At 43.7% G+C, this 20,633-nt stretch overlaps 1 protein-coding gene and 1 pseudogene across 3 annotated transcripts; both read left to right on the top strand.

Annotated features, from left to right (window-relative positions):
• The first annotated feature begins 4,819 nt into the window (after positions 1-4,819).
• ZNF212 (zinc finger protein 212) lies at positions 4,820-20,633 on the top strand. 3 transcript variants are annotated; one of them, XM_014739267.3, is made up of 5 exons: positions 4,820-4,986; positions 15,997-16,386; positions 16,517-16,643; positions 17,677-17,766; positions 18,565-20,633. In XM_014739267.3, exons 1-5 carry the CDS (start codon positions 4,840-4,842, stop codon positions 19,425-19,427), a joined length of 1,617 nt encoding a protein of 538 aa, XP_014594753.2. In that variant the 5' UTR covers positions 4,820-4,839; the 3' UTR covers positions 19,428-20,633. The 3 variants fall into 3 exon arrangements, with proteins under 3 accessions (XP_014594753.2, XP_070121259.1, XP_023495680.1); XM_070265158.1 differs by having other exon boundaries at positions 18,568-20,633; XM_023639912.2 differs by having other exon boundaries at positions 19,169-20,633.
• Positions 12,996-15,593, top strand: LOC106783104 (TP53-regulated inhibitor of apoptosis 1 pseudogene; annotated as a pseudogene).

A 20,633-nucleotide genomic window follows, 5' to 3' on the forward strand; every position in this document is an offset into this window, starting at 1 on the left:
GAGTTGCCAGTTGAGTCACAGCCCGGCCACGGAGGGCCTTGAATGCCAGAGCCGTTGCATAGATAGGCTGCCAGTGAGCCTGAGATCCACTGTGCCACAGAGCCCCTGAGAGCCCCCTTAGAACTCGATAGAAGCAGAGTGCATAGCTCTAAAAGAAGGTCAGAGGATGAAAATGGAAGTCTTGAGAAGGCAAGTTGAAGCTACACACCAGTGAAAATGAAAAACCACAGGTAAAGGTATCTTACGATCAAGGGTTTGGGTACCATAACTGGCTCTCTGAGATCTGGTTCCTGGATATTGCGTTTTGGCAGAGAGTAAGGGGGAAAAGGAAATGTCACACCAGGCCCAAGATGAACCAGCCTGTGCCAAATTTTACAGTATTGGTCCATCTGATTGTTGTTAGAAAAGCATGTAACAGCGTCCTAGCAGGCCGGGGCCCTGATGGGCATGGTTGGGAAAGGCCATGGCATTCCATGTGCCACTGACTCCTTAGGGAGCCATTAAAGAAGGAGATTTCTAAAGCAGTAATTCTCGGGAAGAAGGGTCCTGGGTGTATGTCAGAATCTCACCCTACCCGACCCTGTGAGGTTTCCTTAGGTGCCCTTCCATAAAATCTAGCGAGGTGCTGGCACTGTGTCCTAAAGGTTGAGAACCTCTGTTCAAACCTCTTTAGGCATGTTTTAAACCCACGTCATCCCTCAGCATAATCATTTCAGTAGGTTTACTATCTCCTATTCTGAAAGAAGACTGTCGTTGAGTTGTCTCCCGTTCAAGATTCAAGGGAGATCCTATATCCAGACTTAGAAGTATAAGCCAGTGTTGGTTACCTGACTGTTCCTGCTCCTTCCGTCCCTATGGGGTCCATATCCTTTAACAGTAAACTGGCTTGAGTCCCCATCCTACATGTAGTGTCAAAACCAGCAGCCTGTGCCCCACATCTCAAGGATTTGGGGGTGAGGAGAGGTTTGTTTTCCTTTGTTAACTCGTGCTTTTTGGATTCTCAGATTCACGTGTCTCTGCCTTCACGCTGCTGGTGCTCTCAGCTCGGTGTTGCCCCAGGTGGTGGAGCTCTGTGCTTTTCCTCTGTTGCCTTCCCCAGATAAGATACTTCTGCGTGGTAGACTATCCTTCAGAGGCTACAGAGAGGGTCTCATAGCCTAGTGCACGGTCCCTTAAAAGACCTTGAACCATTCTGACCGTCAGGAGTTTCTCAGAATTCGCCTCTCCCCTTCTCAATCTTGTATCTTCCCTGCCTCTCCAACGAGTAGCTCCTCTCTCCCAGGATACCCAGGGAAATCCCCAAATCATCACTTACTATGGAGAGCAATTTACTTCTACCTTTGCTCACCTTCTGCCTTTAAAGCCTTGCCCTGGGGTCTCTTCTTCCATAATTAAAATGGCCAGTAAAACTCTTTTGCTAAACAAAACACTGTTTTCTCCCTCTGAGGAATTCTGTACCAGTTTTTAATCAATCAATTAATGAAGTTTTGAATAGATTTTTACATTAATATATTCAAGATTTTAAATGTATAAAAGGATGTGCCATAAAAAATCTTGTCACCCAGTCATCCAGTTACTCTACCGGAGGCTGACAGGCCAACCAGGAAAAAGGAGAAGTTTCTGGAAGGAGCTTGGAATCATTCAGACTCAGGAACAGTTGCATAACCAATCCGGGACAGAGATAAAAGTTGTCACTCATCTCTGCTTCTTTGTGTGTGTTGGGATCATTCTTTCAAACCAAGTTACTCCAAAAAAAAAAAAAAAAAGGAGGAGACAGGACTGTTCCTGACTAATATTTACAGCTTCACCAGAGAGGAAATTAACTTGTTCCCTCAGCTCCACTTAGAAAAATCCCAGGGAAGGGGGGGAGGGCCGGAAAAAAAAAAAAGAAAGAAAAATCCCAAGGAAGAAATCTGATTGGTCCAGCTTAGGTCATATGTCCACCCCTGGCTCAATTACTGTGGCCAGGGGGCGAGGGTGCTACGATTGGGCTGGCTTGAGTCAGATGCCTGCCCTTCAGTCACTGTGACGGGGCTGGAATTGTCATGGAACAAGATGGCAGCACCCATTCAAATTACAAGGCTAGGGCCCAGGGGAGAGCTGTCCCCAAAGAGAAGGAGGTGCATTTATGCCCAGAGGAAAGGAGAAGTGCACAGCTGACAAAGTGAACAGATATCCACTACACACATATATACAGCAGGGGGCAGCTTGAGCCAAGGTGTGTTCATTTTAGGATTCTCACTGACCTGGAAGCCTAGAGGGGCCTGCTCCCCAGGGGGTTATTTATGCAAAAGAAGGAGCACAAGAGACATGGTCCCTGCCATCTAGAGACTTGCAGGATAGCAAGGGGAACAGAATAAAAAGGGTCTCAACTAAGTGGAATAAAGCTGTGGTCAATAAACTTTCCTGAGTGAAAAAATGTTTGGCCATACATATATGTTAAAATATATTCTATAAGTCATACACAATAGAAAATTTAAAGGACAAGATAAATATCTTTAAGGCATTTTTAATTTTATATTATTTATGATTCAAAGAATACTTTTTTCTGTCACAAAAAATGAGGGTGTGGGTGAGATAATGTCTAAGGTGACCTTCAGCTCTGCATGTTACATGCACGTTCCACAGATGTAGAGAGGACAGGATGCAGGTACTAAGAGTGTATTTTCTTGACTCCTCTAATCTCTACTACGACTAATGAGAATAATTATAACCTCATGTAAAACTTTATTTAAAGGCATGTGTCAAGATCTGAGTGTCATTGAGAAAGGACAAATGGGTAGCTTCTAGGAGACACAACAAGATGACATTTATCTTGGTGAATTCATTGCAGTTCAAGGCTTGGGCCTTGCCAAAGCAGAAACAAACCAGAAACGAGAAATTGCCTGTCCCTGAGTGCTTGTTATATGCCAGGCGTTCAGCTACGTAAGCACTTTACTTAGACATGTTATTTTTTTAAATTCCATCAACCACTCTAGGATGTGGTGTTCGTGTTCTCAGTGGGAAGACACTGAGGCAGAGTGAGCCTAAGCCACATCACTTAGTAAGCAAAGGAGCCGGGATGCAAACCATAATAGCGATAGGAGTGCTTCTTGAGCGCTTAACCTGTGACAGGCACTGTTCTAAGCACTTGAGTTGAACTAACGTAATCTGCACAGCAACTCTTTGAGATAAGCTACTATTCTTTCCCGCTAATAGTGCGGAAATAGAGGTACCGAGAGGTTAATGACTTGCCCAAGGTTCACATCTGGTAAGTGGCAGAGCTGGGCTGGGGACCTGGATGGTCTCACTCCTCAGCTCCACTTTCTAAATCACTGTGCTACACCATCTCCACAAGCCCGCGAGACTGCAAACCAGTGCCTGGTGCTGCCTCCCTTGCTCAATGGAATTTTGATCTAAATATTTTTCCAGAGTTCCAGACTCAGAGTCAGGGATGCTCAATCATGCTGACTCTCCTGAGATTGATGGATAAGCCAGAGTATCAGTTAAATAGTTCCTAGGAGTACACCAGACATTTGCATCAGCCTGACCCTCATATTGTTTCCCAGTAGCTACACAGGAAACTGCATCATCCGAAGGCTGCCTGGTGAGCACAAGAAACAGAATAGAGGGCATGAGTTCTATAACTTAATGACCTCGGTATCCTATGTTCTGACCTGTCTGTCTCCACAGTCGTGATACATTTTTTCTCTGTATCTGACAGTAAGTTTTTGTTGGCCTGAGACAGTGGATCAGGCCCTGGACCGTATCTCTGTGGCTGTAGTTACCTCAGCCTGGCCCATTCTTTCTTTAGATGAATTAATGATTCAGTCAATCCTCTGTCTTTTCCTGGAGTTGACTTTTCCTATTCTTACTCTCTGATTCACCATCCAATCATTCAAAACTACTTACGAGCACTTTTGTGTGCAGGAAATAGAGGATATAGTGGAGGGACATTTTAGTGAAGGAGACAGAATTAACATGTAAACTAATGAAAAACGAGATTGTTTCAGATGGTGATAAATGCTACGAAAAATTTCAAAGACGGTAGCTAGATTGAGCATGGGGATGGAGGAGGTGTTGGGCTGTAGACAAGGTGAACAGGGAATGTCTCTCAGAGGAGGTGAAGTCTGAACTGAGCCCTGCATGCTAAGAAGGAGTCAGTCGTGTGAGCTTTCTGTGGATCTTAAGAGTTTAGTTCTCAGGGGAAGCGCTTCATGCCTATCATTCGAGGTGGCAGTCCATTGCCTGACGATGTGACACAAAGTAGGCAAGTATGGCTGCAGTAATGTTGTGTATTGGGTGATCAATTGGTAATGCAGCCATGCCTTCCAAAGCAAACTGTGAACTCGTCGTCTAACAGGTAGGGTACTGGCTGGATTAAATATTTGAAATCGGGGCTATCTAGGATTTTCCAAGGAATGTGATTGCCATAATTAATAGGCTACAGTGGGTTGGCCTGGGCACCTGACCCTACACTTTGATATGGGAAGTACGTCTCCAGCTTCTAAAAAGCCAAATAACAGGTAAAATTTTGAAATAAAACCACTTGCCATTTGGGACTAAACTTCTTTTCCCCAACTAGATTATATGTTCTTCCCTCAGAGCAAAGTCTGAGTTTTATACATTGAATCCCTCAAAGCGCCTAGCAGAGTGGTGGGTTATATATGGGACACACAAAGGCCAGTGGGTTTGCCTTAAATTTTGAACCTGCGCTGGACTTGGAGGGTCTCGCACGCTCTGGCCCGGAGCGCCGAGCTGCTGTTCACCCTCCTGCCGAACGGGGGCGCAGTGGGAATCCCGCGCGGTGAGGACGAGCGGCCGGAGCCCGTCTTGGCCGGGGAGGGCCGCACTCCCACAATGCACCTTGTGTCAACACGGCCCTGGGGGCGTCTTCCAGGAGGCTCGGGGGCGCCCAGCAGACCCGGGCGCGGCCGGAGGGGTATCAGGCGGGGCCGGGGTGTTGAGGGGCGGCTGGCAGCCATGGCGGAGTCGGCGCCTGCTCGGGTAAGAGTCCTGCTGGCGCGGACTCGTGTCGCGTTCTGGATGGCGAAGCCCCTGGCCGGGGCGGGGCTTCGAGGTCCGGAGCCGGCGGGCTGGCCTCCCGGGGCGGCTGGCGCGGGCGAACAGCGACCTCCCTCGTGACCCCGGGGCTCTGCCGCCTCCTCTCTGCTCCAGCGCCGCGCGCCTTCGCCGGGAAACTTCTCGGAGGCTCGTGTCGTGTTCGTGGATTTGTGACCCTCCCCGCACGTTTTCTCCGTCCTGCCAAAAGAGAGCCCGTTTCCAGGCTGGAGAGGGACCGCGGGTTGGAAAGCCTGCGTCCCCCTCACGGCCCAGGGAGCTCACCCAGTGCCCCCGGACCCCAGGACTCGTTGCCTCTGCGCGACCAGCTCGTTCGTAGCCTGAGGTGTCTCGCGCGTTCCTTCTCCCGCGCTCTCCTGCTACAGACTTCTGTCCTCGGGTCGCAGCCACAGGCTGAAGTCAGGCTGGCTTCCTCTCCTTGGGGACAGGTGTTACTTCGCGGTGTAGTTGCTGGGTTTTGTTTGTGAAGCTGTGCTATCTCTCTGCCTCTCCCTCTTCCTCAATCCTCCCCATTCAGAGAATGTCAAGACACAGAGCTTGGGGTGGGGAGAATCTTGGGCATGGAGTCAGGAAACTATTTCAGCCATAACTCAGCTCTCAGTTGTCCAGTTTAATGATTTTAGGCAGCTGTGCTCACTCTCGGCCTCCGTTTCCTTAGCTATAAATCAAGAGTGTTGGACTAGTTGCTAGACGATCCGTTAAGGTTCCTGCCAGCTCTGACGTTATTCCAAAATAGTGGCTAATTTGATAATACAAGAGGATTTCCCTGGAAAGGGCAGATGGAATTTCATTGGCTTTTAGTGCAGCATTTCTTGGTCTAGAAACACTTTCAGAATCATGAGAGATCTTTGTGAGAATTGGGAGGTAAGGAGATCCTGTGATGAGAACTTTACCATGAGCAGGATGCACTGTATTTGATTATTGTAGGAAGAGGGTAAGAACTAAGAGGGGAAGGGTTGGAAAACTTAGTGTTTGCTTTCAAGGAAGTTTCAGTTGGATTGTGAAGACAAGACACTAATGTTTACAGTATTTTCCTCATCTGACTCCTCTAAGCCAAGGCGATCCAGTCAAAGACTTGGGTTTTTTTCAAGACCAAATTAGTACTCAAGTGGGGCAGGAGGACAAGTTACTAACTTTCAGAGTACTTCTTCCTGACTGGTCAGTGCAGCTACTTATGTGTCATCAACAGAGCTTATTAAAAGGAAGCCTAAAAAATCCTCCCAAATTCCAAACTATGCTTTAAACAACTGTGGATCTGTCATTGTAGAAGGTATTTAAATCATCCTTGAGCATATTTCTGTTCTCAAGCATTCTCTCTTCAGATGAGGATTCTCTACCTCTCATTTGACAGTATGGCCTGATGAAAACAATTAAAAATGCTGGGGAAAGAACATAAACATATTTGAAATCTATGTTAGTAAAGAATACTTGGAGCCCAAAAACTAAGTGAAGGAGGGAACTCTTAAGAGGTAAGCAGAGTTCTGAAGCCAGCTTTGAGGGCATTTGATAAACATTCATCTGTGGTGTTTATGACCTCAAGGGGCCTGCAAAATAGAAGGCAAAACTCAGGGCCAAAGACAGGCAGTCTAAGAAGCCTCCTACCTCTGTCCCATAAAGCTGAGACTTCAAAGGGCAACATTCAGGGTGGAAAGCTTACCCCCATGGGATTGCAGAGAAAATTATGTCAAACGTTGGTGCTGAGAGATGCATACAAGGTGCCCTTTGAGAATTTATGGTGACCCTCAAGTGGCTTTATTGCCTGAATACTGTTGCCTGGATGGTCCGGGAAACATCAAGCCAAGAATTTAGTTTAAAGCAGTCTCCAGGTATCACAAAAACCCACAGATCTTCTCTGGAGGAGTCTACATTTAACTCAGACTTCAAATAATTCTTGTAGATAAAATCCCAAGAAAAGTGAATTCACAATGAAAAATTGCCAAACAAGCAATGAAAGGTACAAGGAGAAGCCAGTAAAAGTAACAGACAACAAAAATTAGACCTTCACAGATTTCAGATATTGAAATCCCAGAAGAAAAACATATTAAAATTCCAGAAGGAAAACACACACGCCCAATCTGTACTAGAGGCCATATTTGATGAATAGCTAATGGCTGAGAATATTGTAGGACTGATACAAACACTAATACATAGAAACACAGTAGATCCTAATCAGGATAAACAAAAAGAAATCTCTACCTGGACACGTAATAGTGAAAGTACAGAAAAACAAGACAGACAGAATTCTTAAGAGCAGCCAAAGAAAAAAAGACATTGCCTCCAAATGAACTGTATGGAGTCCAGCTTCTCAACAACAACAATGGAAGCCAGACAACAATAGAATGATATCATCAATAGACTGAGAGAAAATAATTGTGATCCCAGATTTTCATATTCAGCAAAAGTATCTTTCGAAAACAAGGGTAAAATAAAGATATTTTCATACAAATTAAAACTGACAGTTTGCTACCAATACACTCTCATTAAAGGAAATTTTAAAGGATATACTTAAGGTAAAAAGAAAATTATCCCAAATGGAAAGCCTGAAAATGTAAGAAGGAATGATGATCCATAAAAATGGGTAAATCTAAACAAATATTGATTGAACAAAATAGTAATAATCTCTTGTGGGGTTAAAAACAAAGGCAGAATTAAAATACATGGCAGCGTTGTAAAAGTTAGGAAGAGATGATCAGAATTTTGATGTTTAAATGTCTTTGTAAGTATGCTCCTGTAATTTCTAGGATAGTCACTAAAAGACTAGAAATTGGCTGTGTAACTTACAAATTAAAAGAGGGAATAATAGAATAAGAAAAAATCATCTAAAAGAAGGCAAGAATGAAGATGAAAGATGGGATAAATAGCACCCCCATAAAAGGTAAAGGTAAATAAAAATAGATCAACAATGACAATAAACGTAAATGGACTAAATACTCTGGTTAAAAGGCAAGGATCATCAGGATGAGGAAAAATCCAACTATATGGTTTATAAGAGATACAACTAAAAGATAAAGCTATAAAAATGGTTGAATCTAGAAGGATATGAAAACTTCTACCAGGCTAATACTAATCAAAAGGAAATTGGCTGAACTATGTTAATATTGCTAGAGATAGAAGGCTACTACTACTTTTATAATGGCAAAACACTCAATTTACCAGCTTGATATGACGTTTCTATTATATGCACCTAATTATATCGCCTCAAAGTGCATAAAACAAAAATTGATAGAACGACAAGGAAAATTCACTATCCTAGTAGAAGATTTTACCACAACCTTAGTAGTTTATCAAGCAGAAAAAAAGTAAGGGTGTAGTGCATACAGTAGAACTTTCTGAGAGGATGGAAATATTCTCCCTGCATTGTTCAATATAATAGCCGTAAGGTACATGTGGCTATTGAGCACTTGAAATGTAGCTAGTATAACTGAGGAACTGAATTTTTAGTTTAATTTTAATTAATTCAAATTTAAACAGCCACATTTTGTATATTGGACAGCACAAATATAGAGAATATGATTAATTATTTTATCCATATATCTGTCAATATATAATTTCAGTGTGTAGTGAAATTGATGAAGAAAAAAGAGAGGAGGTAAAAAAGCCCTGTTAGGAATGAACGGGTGTTCACGCGTGTCTGGTGGTTGATGCCGACTGTAAACTGGGACCTTAGCAGGGCTGTTGGAAGGGACCTCTCCATGTGCCTTGGGATTCCTGGGGTGAGTTCAGCCCTGCCTGCCTGTGATTTGTGCCACTAGACACAGAGTGGAGCAGAGACAGACTGTCCCTGCCAAATCCTTCTTTAATTGCAGATTCGTGAACAAAATAGTTGTCTTAAGCTGCTAAATTTTGAGATTATTTATTATACAGCAATTGACAATTGGAACAAGTACCTAGGAAATATGTTTAAGTATCAAAAGATATTAAAAATACCATAAAAAGGAGCGTTTACTATATGTATGGTTTGAAGCATTTTATTCTAATGATGTGACTTCTTAAATTTCTCTGTGGATTAGATGCAGCTCCAGACAGAATCTCTGAAGATACTTTTGTGAAACCTTTCAAGTTTGTGGAATATCAACATGCCAAAAATAGTCAAGATACTCCTGTAAAACAAGGAGGTGGGACTTGCCTCACCAGATATCAATAATTATTAAAAAGCTGTGGTCATTAAGTCAGTAATATTGGTAAAGCAATAGAAAAATTGACCTGTAGAACAGAATAGAGATGCCCCAAGCAGACTGATGTGTATGAAAACTTGACGTATGACACAGATAGCATTATAAATCAGTGGGTAAATGATGGATTTTCCATGGTGTAGGGTTAGATCTGTTGATTTCACATGTGAAAATTGAGCCTTGCGCTATACACAAATATCAATTCTACTTGAGGTAAATACTTAAATGTGAAAGTCAAAATAAAGTATTTATTTATTTTTTTCCTGTTTCTCCCCAAAGCCCCCCAGTACATAGTTGTATATTCTTAGTTGTGGGTCCTTCTAGTTGTGGCATGTGGGACGCCATCTCAGCATGGTTTGATGAGCAGTGCCATGTCTGCACCCAGGATTCGAACTGACGAAACACTGGGCCGCCTGCAGCGGAGTGCGCGAACTTAACCACTCGACCACAGGGCCGGCCCCTCAAAATAAAGTATTTAGAAGGCATTATTGCAGGATATAGCTTTTTTTACACCTGATATGAAAGTTCAAACCATAAAAGAATTAATACTGGTAAAACTCAACTACATTGAAGTTAAGAACTTTTTGTCAAATGATAATAGAATAAAAGAAATGAGGCAGAAATAAGAAGGTATTTGCAACATATATAACTGATAAAGATTAGTATTCAGATTCTACAGAGAAATGTTATGAGGACAGTAAGGAAAAGTCAGATAACCCAAAAGATAAATGGATAAAAGACTTTAGCAGGTAGTTCTCTGAAGGGGAAATTTGAATGGCCAATAAAGATAAAAAAGATGCTTATCATTTGTTGGTAATCAAGGAAAGTCAGATGAAGATCATGATGAGGTATCATTTCAGATCTACTAGAGGGATAAAAATTTTAGTATCAAATGTTGATCAAGTTGTGGAACAGCCAGAATACGTATGTACTTCTGACGGGAGTGAAATTGGTACAACTACTTTAGAAAACATTTGGTGTTATCTGCTTAAGTTTATGATGTGTATGTACACTATAAGCCAGCAATTCCCTTCCTGGGGCTATACCCCAGAGAAACTTGCTCATGTGTACTAGGAGCCACATACAGTCTTGTTCATTGTAGCAGTGTTTATAATGACAAAGATGGGGAAACATCAATAGTGGAATGGAAAAATAAATTGTGGTACAGTTCACATGATGGAATATTACACAGCGGTGAAAATGAATGAATTACAGCCACCTGCAATTACAGGATATTCCCAGGAATTGTAGAAGAATGATTCCACTTATATAAAATCCTAAAACATGCAAAACTAAAGAACATGTTGTTTTGGAAACAAACATATGGTAAAAAACATGAAAAAATGCAATTAATAGTGAAAAACCAAATTCAGGATAGTAGCCACTTCAGAGAGTTGCGCAAAGGACTGCAAAGGTGACATATAAGTATATATATCTGTGTGTATATATATGTGATACATATGTATTTTTTTAACTGAGTCGTGGTTACATGGAGATGTATTGTCACTACATTATATATTTTATGAATTTTGTAAGTTTTTTTAACTATTCAATATTAAAAAGTCATCTTTTATCTTCAGAAGTCACCTTTTTTTTTTTTTTTTTTTTGTGGAAGATTAGCCCTGAGCTAACATCTGCCACCAATCTCCTTCTTTTTTTGCCAAGGAAGACTAGCCCTGAGCTAACATCCATGCCCATTTTCCTCTACTTTATATATGGGACGCCTGCCACAGTGTGGCTCGACAAGCCGTGGATCTGAACCACATAGGATCTGAACCGGCGAACCCTGGGCTGCCAAAGCAGAACATGTGAACTTAACCGCTGCGCCAGTGGCCGGCCCAAGAAAGTCATCTTATCTCAGAGTTGGAAGTGACCTTAAATATCATAGTCCAGCTTAATCAAGTATCACTTTAGAATGTTGTATAGGGGCCGGCCCCTTGGCGCAGCGGTTAAGATCACACGCTCTGCTTTGGTGGCCTGGCGTTCGCTGGCCCGGATCCCGGGCATGGACCTCTGCAGTGCTTATCAAGGCATGCTGTGGTAGGCATCCCACATATAAAATAGGGGAAGATGGGCATGGATGTTAGCTCGGCGCCAATGTTCCTTAGCAAAAAAAGAGGAGGATTGGCGGCAGATGTTGGCTCAGGGCTAATCTTCCTGAAAAAAAAAAAAAGCAAACGTTGTTTAATTGCTTTGTGTTTACTCAAGCAGATTGTAGTTTCCTTAACAGCAGGGTCTGCATCTTGTACTTAGTGGTCATAAGTTATGGTCATAAGCCATAGCTGCAGGCCCACTATATGACATGTGATCTGACAATACAATACAATATTCAAGAAGGACTGTCCCATAAAATCCAGAAATATGGTAGTGTAAGTATCCTTTTTGTATTTCTCACTCCTTTTAGGAATACTGTTAAATATGGGATTTAAGGGAAAAAATTATGAAAGAATACAAGTTTATTGAAAAAGTCAAACAAGCAGTAGTTTACAATCAAAGATTTAAAATCCCTCGCTCTCATCCCCCTGAATGTAGCTCATGTTAACAATGTACTTTGGTGAATATCTTTCCAAACCTTTCTATGTGCTAAGGCAAACATATCCACATATATTTTCTCTTCTTTAGGAAAACGGGATCATAATAAATATATTTTCCTAAAAGTGAGATTTTTAACCTACTAATGTATGATGAACACTCTTCCAAACCACACATATGGATCTAACTCATTCTTTTCAACAGTTGTGTCCCATCATCTTTGGTCGTGCCATAATTTAATTAGCTGTTCCTTATTAATAGGTGTCTAGATTATTTCCAGGTTTTGGCTATTCCAAAGAATGTTACCAGTAATCATCTTCGTAGGTATGTTTTTAAATAATAATGCCATTCATTTTTGTAAGATAGATTCCCATAAGTGGGATTACTAGGTAAAAGGGTTCTTAATGACTTTTTTGAGATTTTTCTTCCCTAAAAGTTTGTAGTGTTTTTCATTCCTCCTAGGAGTGTTACGACAGTGCCAGTTTTACCAAATCATAGTCAGCTCTGAATATTGTTGCTTGTCCCTCTTTTTCATGTTTCTCAACCTGGTGGGTGAGAAGTGGTTTCACTTGGTTGTATTTGCATTCCTGATGGCTAATGTGGTTGCCTTTTCATTTGTTTATTGACCATGTGCATTTCCACTGTCACAAATTATTTGTAGTCTGCAGTTTTATATTGGGGTTATTTATCTTTTCTTTCTATTTTGTATTCCGTTTACAAATATTCTCTCCCTGTTTTTTAGACTTTGTTTATGACAGCTAACATTTTCTCCTCCCTTGACATTCTAAGTCCTGTTTACTGAGATACAGTTTACATACAGTAGAATTCACTCTTTAGGCATACAGTTCAATGAGTTTTGACAAATGTGTAACCATCATATTGCCAAGATATGGAATATTTCCATCATCCCAGAAAGCCCTTTTGTAATCAGTCTCCCTCCCCTCCCCCCAGCACTGGCAGCCATGGATCTGATTTCTGTCCTTGTAGTTTTGCCTTTTCCTGAATGACATGTAAATGGAATACAGTATTTAGCGTTTTGTGGTCTGGCTTTTCACTTAGGTTTTGAGATTCATCCCTGTTGTTACGTGTGTTAATGGTTTGTTCCTTTTTCTTGCTGAGTGGTATTCTGTCATATGGGGGATCAGTTTCCTAGGGCTGCTCTAACAAAGTCCCACGAACTGGACAGCTTACACAACAGAAATGTATTGTCTCAGTTCTGGAAGCTGGCAGTCTGAGATCAGGGTGTCCACAGGGTTCGTTCCTTATGAAGGCCGTGAGGGAGACCATTCCGGTCCTCTCTTGTAGCTGCTGGTAGCCCCAGGCACTTTTTTGACTTTGGCGGCACAACTCTAACCTCTGCCTCCATCTTCACATGGTTATCTTCTCCCTATGTGTGTCTTCCCATGATCTTTCCTCTGTGCTTGTGTCTCTGTGTCCAGATTTCCCCTATTTTATAAGGACATCAAATCATGCTGGATTAAGATCCACCCTAATGCCCTTGTTTAACTTGATTACTTCTGTAAGGACTATCTTCAGGACATCAGAGTGCACCGCCTCTGCTGCCACCGCCATGAACAGCGTAGGGGAGGTTTGCATGGACTTGAAGCACAAGTGTGACCAGTGCTTCAATCGCTGGTTGGCGAGAAGTTCCTCAAGGTGGACGGCTCTGGGGACCCGTGCACCAACCTCTTCAAGTGCTACCAGCAGTGTGTTCAGAAAGCAATAAAAGAGAAGGAGATTCCCATTGGAGGACTGGAGTTCATGGGACGTGGCAAAGAAAAGCCTGAAAGCTCTTCTTGACCTTGATGTCTCCTTGAAAGTGGGCTCCTCAAGTCAAGAAATTGAGGACTCTGGATTTTGTCACTTAAGGCTGTGAAGATAGCCATTGATTTGATGAGTTTAGGAGGGAGGAGTTTCCTTTCCTCCACTGTTTTCCTCTTACTTGTGAAAGATGAACCATGTCTCTGCTGTGAGATGATTTCCCACTTGCTCTGGAACCTTGCAGAAACTCACTGTGCTAAAACGGAATGGTTTCTTGAGATTATGGTTGCAGTCCTTGATCTGGCTTTAAATATGCCTTGTATGTAAATAGTGATAAACTTGTCAGGATGGTCAGGGTTGCCTGACCTCTTGAGTTATGCTGCAAAGGACGTTTGGCACACTGTACTGGAGTCATTGTTCATAATAGCAATTGGCTAGGATGTCTTCTCTCAGGGAGCTAATGCTCTGCGAAGGGATCCCAGTACAACGGTTTCAATCAGTGCTTGAGAGCACAGTTTGATTTTTATATAGTAACTTAACTGTTAAGATTGCTGGTGGACTGAGCTAGCCAAGAAGAGGACAGATTTTAAGTGTTAGATCTCAGATTCTGACGTGAAAGCTTCAAGAATGTTGCAGTGAACACCATTTCAGAGCTCATAGTGGAGAATCAGGAATTAAGATCCTTGAATTAACTATGGAGGAAGATCCTAAATTATAAAGATTTGCTGTTGCCAGCTTTCAACTCAAGCCAATGAATTAAGTCAACCTGTATATCATAAAAACGCCAAGATGCTGCAGCTAGTTAAATGGGAGATGAGTTTGATTTGCCTTGTGTGCCCACCCTGCCGGGTAGTGTCTGTAATCGTGAAAATGGAATAAATTGTAACATTTAGTTTCTATAAAAAAAAAAAAGGGCTATCTTCAGGTAAGATCACTTTCTGAAGTCCTGGGGGTTAGGACTTCAACATGTTTTGGGGGGAGACATAAGTCAACCCACAACATACGGATGAACCACAGATGGTTTGTCCATTTACCAAGTGATGGACATTTGAATTGTTTCCATCATGTTAGATAATTCAAAACAGAGGAGAAGTAGAAACTGGGTTTTAACTACTCTTTTCAGCCTTTTACTGTGTGGAAGAGGAAGACATTATTCTGCTCGGATCCTGGCCCACCTTCCTGTTTGGAAAAAGTTAGCAAGCAACAAAATGCTGGGCCACAGCGAAGAAAGAGGAGACTCCGAAAAGCTAAAGACTTCGAGACTTAAAAGCAGAACATGTGATGAAATGAATTTATCTAATGATCTAATGTTTTGTTTCATTTGCGTTTATCCTTTACGTTAAACTTTTCTTTAGATCTTTTTTTAGGGGAGATATTTAAGCTTTTGACCCGTATGTTTGCTGATGAACTGAGAGGGTAGGTTAACTGGAGTAGGTCATAGCTAAGCTTAAGTGTTCAGTTCTGTGCTCATCAGTTTCCTTGTGTCCCGTTCTCCAGACCGTAAGCCTGGCCCAACAATTCTTCCAGAGACATTTCCTCTCAGTGTCTTGGTCTCAATGTCCTCATTGTGGTTAGAGAAACGGCCTTGAATGAAGTATGTGCCATATAAGATAATACGAAGCTTTGGGTGGGTTAGGGCTGAAATGAACTGGCAGTGGGACAATGTGGGCAAGAGCGCAACTTCGAGAAGACTGCCCAAGGGTTGGTTTTAGTAATTTTGAGCTTCTTCCTCAGTAATTTTCCTACTATCAGGGACAGACCATAAAAATGAGAAGTAAAAAGAAAATGTCAGTAGATTTAGTCATATTGTTTCATAAATGCTTATTAAGGATTTAGTAAATGTTATCGACTGTACTAGCTGCTAGGGTGCAAGGATGAATGAATTGTCTTGTAGGTCCTGCTAAGGAATTTTGTCTTTATTGTAGGAAGCCATTGAAAGGTTTTCAGTGAGGGTGACATGATCAACTATGAAGTGTGGCAGGAAGGTGGAGTCAAGAGTGGATGTAAATTAAGTCATTTATTGCAGCAAAACGTTACAAATAGTCCAGAATATCAAATAGAAAGAAATAGGTTTGAAAAATGAATACTGACACAGGAGAGTTTCAGATCATATGCTAAGTGTGAAACGTAGGTAACAAAACATCACGTACAATAGGATTTCAATTTTGTTGAAGAAGAAATAAGTTAAAAGATGAAAAAACTTATAGAAAATACACCAAAATTCTAGCAGCGTATTTCTGGATGGTGGTATTTTATATAACTTTTTCTTTCTGCTTGTCAGTATTTTCTTAATAGAATGTACGTGTATAATTTGCACTATCAGGAAATAAAAGAACATGCTTTTTTTAAAAAAAAAAAAAAAAGTAGAAACTAGGTACTCTTTGTGCTCCTGGATGTACGTGGGCATTATTTTCTTTACGTGCTGTTTGTAAGTGACACTGACTGGCTGACCCCGTGTCTGATTCTTCAGCACAGGAGGAAGCGCCGCTCCACACCTTTGACTTCTTCCACGCTGTCCCCACAAGCAACAGAGAAAAGCTCCTATTTGCAAACCACGGAGATCTCACTCTGGACAGTGGTGGCTGCCATTCAGGCCGTGGAGAAGAAGATGGAGTCACAGGCCGCCCGGCTACAGAGCCTGGAGGGACGAACAGGGACAGCTGAGAAGAAGCTGGCCGACTGCGAGAAGACGGCCTTGGAGTTTGGGAACCAGCTGGAGGGCAAGTGGGCCGTGCTGGGGACCCTGCTGCAGGAGTACGGGCTGCTGCAGAGGCGGCTGGAGAACATGGAGAACCTGCTGAGGAACAGGAACTTCTGGGTCCTGCGGCTGCCCCCGGGCAGCAAGGGGGAGGCCCCCAAGGTAGTCCCCCTGAGGATTAAGTTAGACGAGACAGGGAGCCCAGGCTGTTGTTATCTAAGATTCTAAATTGCTGGCTTTTCCTTCCTGGCTGTGATTGGAGGGACTCATTGTGTGACATTTGTGATTTCAGGTGTCCAGGTCACTTGAAAATGATGGAGTCTGTTTTTCAGAGCAGGAGTGGGAGAATCTGGAGGACTGGCAGAAGGAGCTTTACCGGAATGTGATGAAGAGCAACTATGAGACTCTGGTCTCTCTGAGTAAGCAGCAGTTTTCCTCCTACAATGCTCTCTCAGACATCCTCCAGTTCCTGCCAGGAGCTGCGACCCAGACTGCACCTGAGGTTGTGGTTGGCCTTGGATCCCCTGTTGGCTTGTGCTGGGCTGAGACACGGGAGTTTCTTTTGGAACCTGTGGAAAAGTCTTGCTGTTGTGCATTTTGTATTTCTTCTGTGTGGTCACATAGTCAGTTCTTGATATTTACTAGTAGATAAGATGCCATCACATGCATTATGGTGTATATTGCTAGGGTTCCTCATGCTGTTTTTAATACTTAAGACTGTTTGACAAAAAATCCTTTACCTGGGATAAGGCATGCAGCACAGGCTAACCAAAAAGCTTTCCCTGGCATTTGGCTGGAATTACAGCCAGTCATTGTCGTCTCAGTGTTTATTTTGTGATGATTAGAAGTGCTGCTTAATAGACAGCATCTTTATATGTAAAGTATTAGCTATTACATAATAAATGCATTTTGTATGGTAGCCAAAATCTGTTAAAACATAGGTTCATGGAATTGTGTCCAGGAGGCCAGTGTACTGGAGCCGGGGCGGGGTGGGCAGTAGCAGATGGGTGTGAGAGGTGACCATGTGCCCTTGGCAGGGTCACGTGCTCTGCGAGTGGCTGTCTCCTTGTCTGCTGCCGCAGGGCTAACGGTGCGCCTCATTGCAGAGCTTTAGCATGGAGGAAATTGGATACCCTGAAAGGAAGCGACACTGAAACCACATACATGTGAGGAAGTGGTGGTGCTGAGAAGGGTAGTGGGCTCTGGAGCCTGACCGCCTGAGCCACAAATGGCTAATGAAGGCGCATCAAAGGCAGCAGCTTGCTGACTGGATCATTTGAATTGGCCATAATTTTTTGATTGTCCCAAACTGCTAGGGGAAAGTGACAGGTAGCTTTGAATCTTTTGAAGTTTTGATATTAACTCCCTGACATGGGTCACCCTGTTCATTGGCAACTGACCAGTGTGCAGTGAGCTCTCTGCTGGGCTTATGCTGTGCTCTTTCCAACCCAGAGGTCCTTGGCCAGCCAGAAGAAGAAGTGGAGTTGGGGACAGAGATGCTGGGTGACTTGGAGGAGGAAGGCCCTGGTGGTGTCCACCAAGGTGAGTGGCTCCAGAATATTCCATGCCTCTGCTCCCTGCAGCTATAGTCATCTTTCCCACTGCTAAACTGCTCAGCACTGATTATCAGTAACCTCATCTGGCATTTACTTATCCTAGACTTCTTTATGATTATCATTACTTCACCTCTTTCATGTGTGTCTTCACTCCTTCCCACTGTGTGGAGTCCTTAAGGTTCCTCACTGTATCATACTCCTTCATGCCCCACACGGTAGAGTACATAATAGGCTTTAGTCAAAACTTGCTGGAGAGTAAGAACAGGGTTGGTCAGATCTTCAGGAGTGAAGCTGGCTGGGGAGAGGCAGGAGAAGCATTTGTAAGCCAGGTAATTGGGAGAATTTGCAGAAAGAACAGAGCTGGATACACGAATTTTTAAGGTATAGGTTTAGTTTGTTTTTTTAAAAAAATCATTCACATTTATTATTTTAACACTCTTAAATTAGTGTAGTTGCAGTATATTTTGCCATTTTTCACAGGGATTGAATATAAATGTGGACAAGCTTGGAGAACTATCATTTATAACATTGTTCTATAAACGTAATATGTTTATAACATAACATTGTTCTACAAACATAATATGTTCAGATTTCCAACTAGCGTGTCTCTACCTGAGTACAGGTTTAGTCTTCAGGTCTTAGAATCCTGTCGGTCTCATCCGCCTCCAAATTGTCCTAATTCCCTTGATGTTGGGATGCTTTGAATTTGAAACAAATTCACACGTTTGTTTAGCTCCAAAGAAACTGAATGTGATCTTTCTGTTGATTTTCTTTCTCTTGGCAGCAGAAGGGGTTATGATCAAGCAGGAGGTACAGTACACTCAGGAAGGCTCTGTGGATCTTTCCGGAGAGTTCTCGGGCATTGCTGAAGAGCAGGCTTTCCTGAGCCCGGAGCAGGCTGAGCTCTGGGATGGTCAGGGCAGTTCTGTCCTCTTGGAATTAGGTCCTGGGAACACTAATCTAGAGGAGCCCACTGGGGGCAGTAGAGACCCTAGCAGTGGCAGAACTCTGGGCTGCCCCCAGAAGCAGAAGTCTAATGGGCAGGTGCAACTGGGTCAGGAATGTGGGCAGGGCTTGAAGCTGGAAAGGGACACTTCTGGCCCCTATGAATGTTCTGAGTGCGAGATCGGCTTCCGCTGTAAGCAGCAGCTGGCCACACATCTGCAGACCCACTCAGGGTGGGAGTCTTACTCAGCCTCAGAGCCGGAGGAGAGCTTTAGGCCCAGGCCACGGCTTAAGCCCCAGTCCAGGAAGGCAAAGCTGCATCAGTGTGCCGTGTGCATGAGGAGCTTCAGCTGCAGGGTGAGCCTAGTGACCCACCAGCGCTGCCACTTGCAGGAGGGACCCAGTGGTGGCCATCGTGTCCAGGAGAGGTTCTCGCCCAACAGCCTGGTTGCCCTGCCTGGCCACATCCCTTGGAGGAAAAGCCGGAGTTCCCTCATCTGTGGTTACTGTGGCAAGAGCTTCAGCCACCCGTCTGACCTGGTGCGGCACCAGCGCATCCACACAGGCGAGAGGCCCTACAGCTGCACCGAGTGCGAGAAGAGCTTTGTCCAGAAGCAGCACCTCCTGCAGCACCAGAAGATCCACCAGCGGGAGCGGGGCGGGCTGGCCCCAGAGCCTGGAGGGGCCAGTGGCCTGCTTTAAGGGTGCCAGCCCCTTACCCGTCCAGGGGCGGAGGGGGCTGGCATTGGTCCCCCTGAAGAGACACTGTGCAGAGTCAGGGCCTGACTTCTTCCTGGGTGGAGTCACTTTGATTTGCCTTCTCGTGACCAAGCACCGAGCCCAAAGGCTCCTGAAAACCATGTGGAAGAGGAAGAGTCTGGGCCAGGCGTCTCCCTGCTGTCTTTACCCTGCTGCTGTTTGCTGTCTCTTTGGCACCTTCATGTGTCTGATTTTCCATCTGTGCTGGGTCTCCTGGGCTGTAGTTGGCTCTCTGACCCCACTGGGACTGGTGGCTAGTTCCAGGCATTTCTGAATGTCCCAGCATTTCAGGTCTTCCCACGAGGTTGAGTCGGCCAAAGGAATGAGCAGGTGTGTGGAAGAGTTCTGGGAAGCATAACCCTCTATTTCTCTTCTTTTGTAGTCTCTTTGTTAATGACAAGTAGAAGAAATAATTTAAATGAACTGCTTATCCTGCTCTGAAGAACCTTTTTTGGAATTAGATTTTAGTTGATTTAAAAAAAAATACAGTCCGACACTTGGTTTTTAATTTTCAAGAGTTGTAGAAGTTGTTCCTAACATGGGGACAGGGCCTACCCTCTAGGAGGGAATCGTTTACGGGGCTCTTTTAGCCCACCCACACTTAGTTAGGCCAGAGATCAGGGGCATAGTCCTGGGGTGCCCCTTGTGGGGGTCCAGAGGGGGCCGACTGAATCAGAAGGGCCGAGAGGAGGAGAGGAGTTGAGCTAGACCCAAAGCCTCTGCTGAGGATGCGGAGCCCTGTAAAGAAGCTGAGAGGACGGAGCTGCTGCGGGAGCTCAGGGTTCCCACCACAGCCCTCTCCGTCTGCATCCCTGCCCTGGCTGTGCTTCTGCAGCCTCTCAGGGTAGAAGACGACTTTGTCACTTAGGGTCGCTCAGCTTATACCAGTGGTTATTTGAGTTTGTCCCTACTGCACCCGTTGTTTCTTGAGGTGGTTCAGATTACACGCTTTCCAAATTAGTTCTGGGACTGACTGTTCTGGAGATGATGGAGAAAAAGCACACAGGTGCTTGTCTGTCTGTCAGTGTTGAATACCTACCCCACTCTTGTTTGGGGAGATGGGAGTGGGCTCCCGAGTCCTGTGTGAGTGTCCCCTTTGCTGATTTTCAGTTGCCTAAAATAAAACTTGCTGTTAGCAAAAATAAAAAA

Source organism: Equus caballus, chromosome 4, assembly GCF_041296265.1.
Source record: "Equus caballus isolate H_3958 breed thoroughbred chromosome 4, TB-T2T, whole genome shotgun sequence".
In the NCBI taxonomy this organism is placed as follows: Eukaryota; Metazoa; Chordata; class Mammalia; order Perissodactyla; family Equidae; genus Equus; species Equus caballus.

What these genes read in the sequence shown, in the direction of transcription:
- ZNF212 (XM_014739267.3), top strand. Translation starts at nt 4,840, where the DNA reads ATGCACCTTGTGTCAACACGGCCCTGGGGGCGTCTTCCAGGAGGCTCG. An exon ending in CGGAGTCGGCGCCTGCTCGG is followed by an intron (nt 4,987 to 15,996) that starts GTAAGAGTCCTG and finishes CTGATTCTTCAG; the next exon opens with CACAGGAGGAAGCGCCGCTC. An exon ending in CCCTGGTGGTGTCCACCAAG is followed by an intron (nt 17,767 to 18,564) that starts GTGAGTGGCTCC and finishes TTCTCTTGGCAG; the next exon opens with CAGAAGGGGTTATGATCAAG.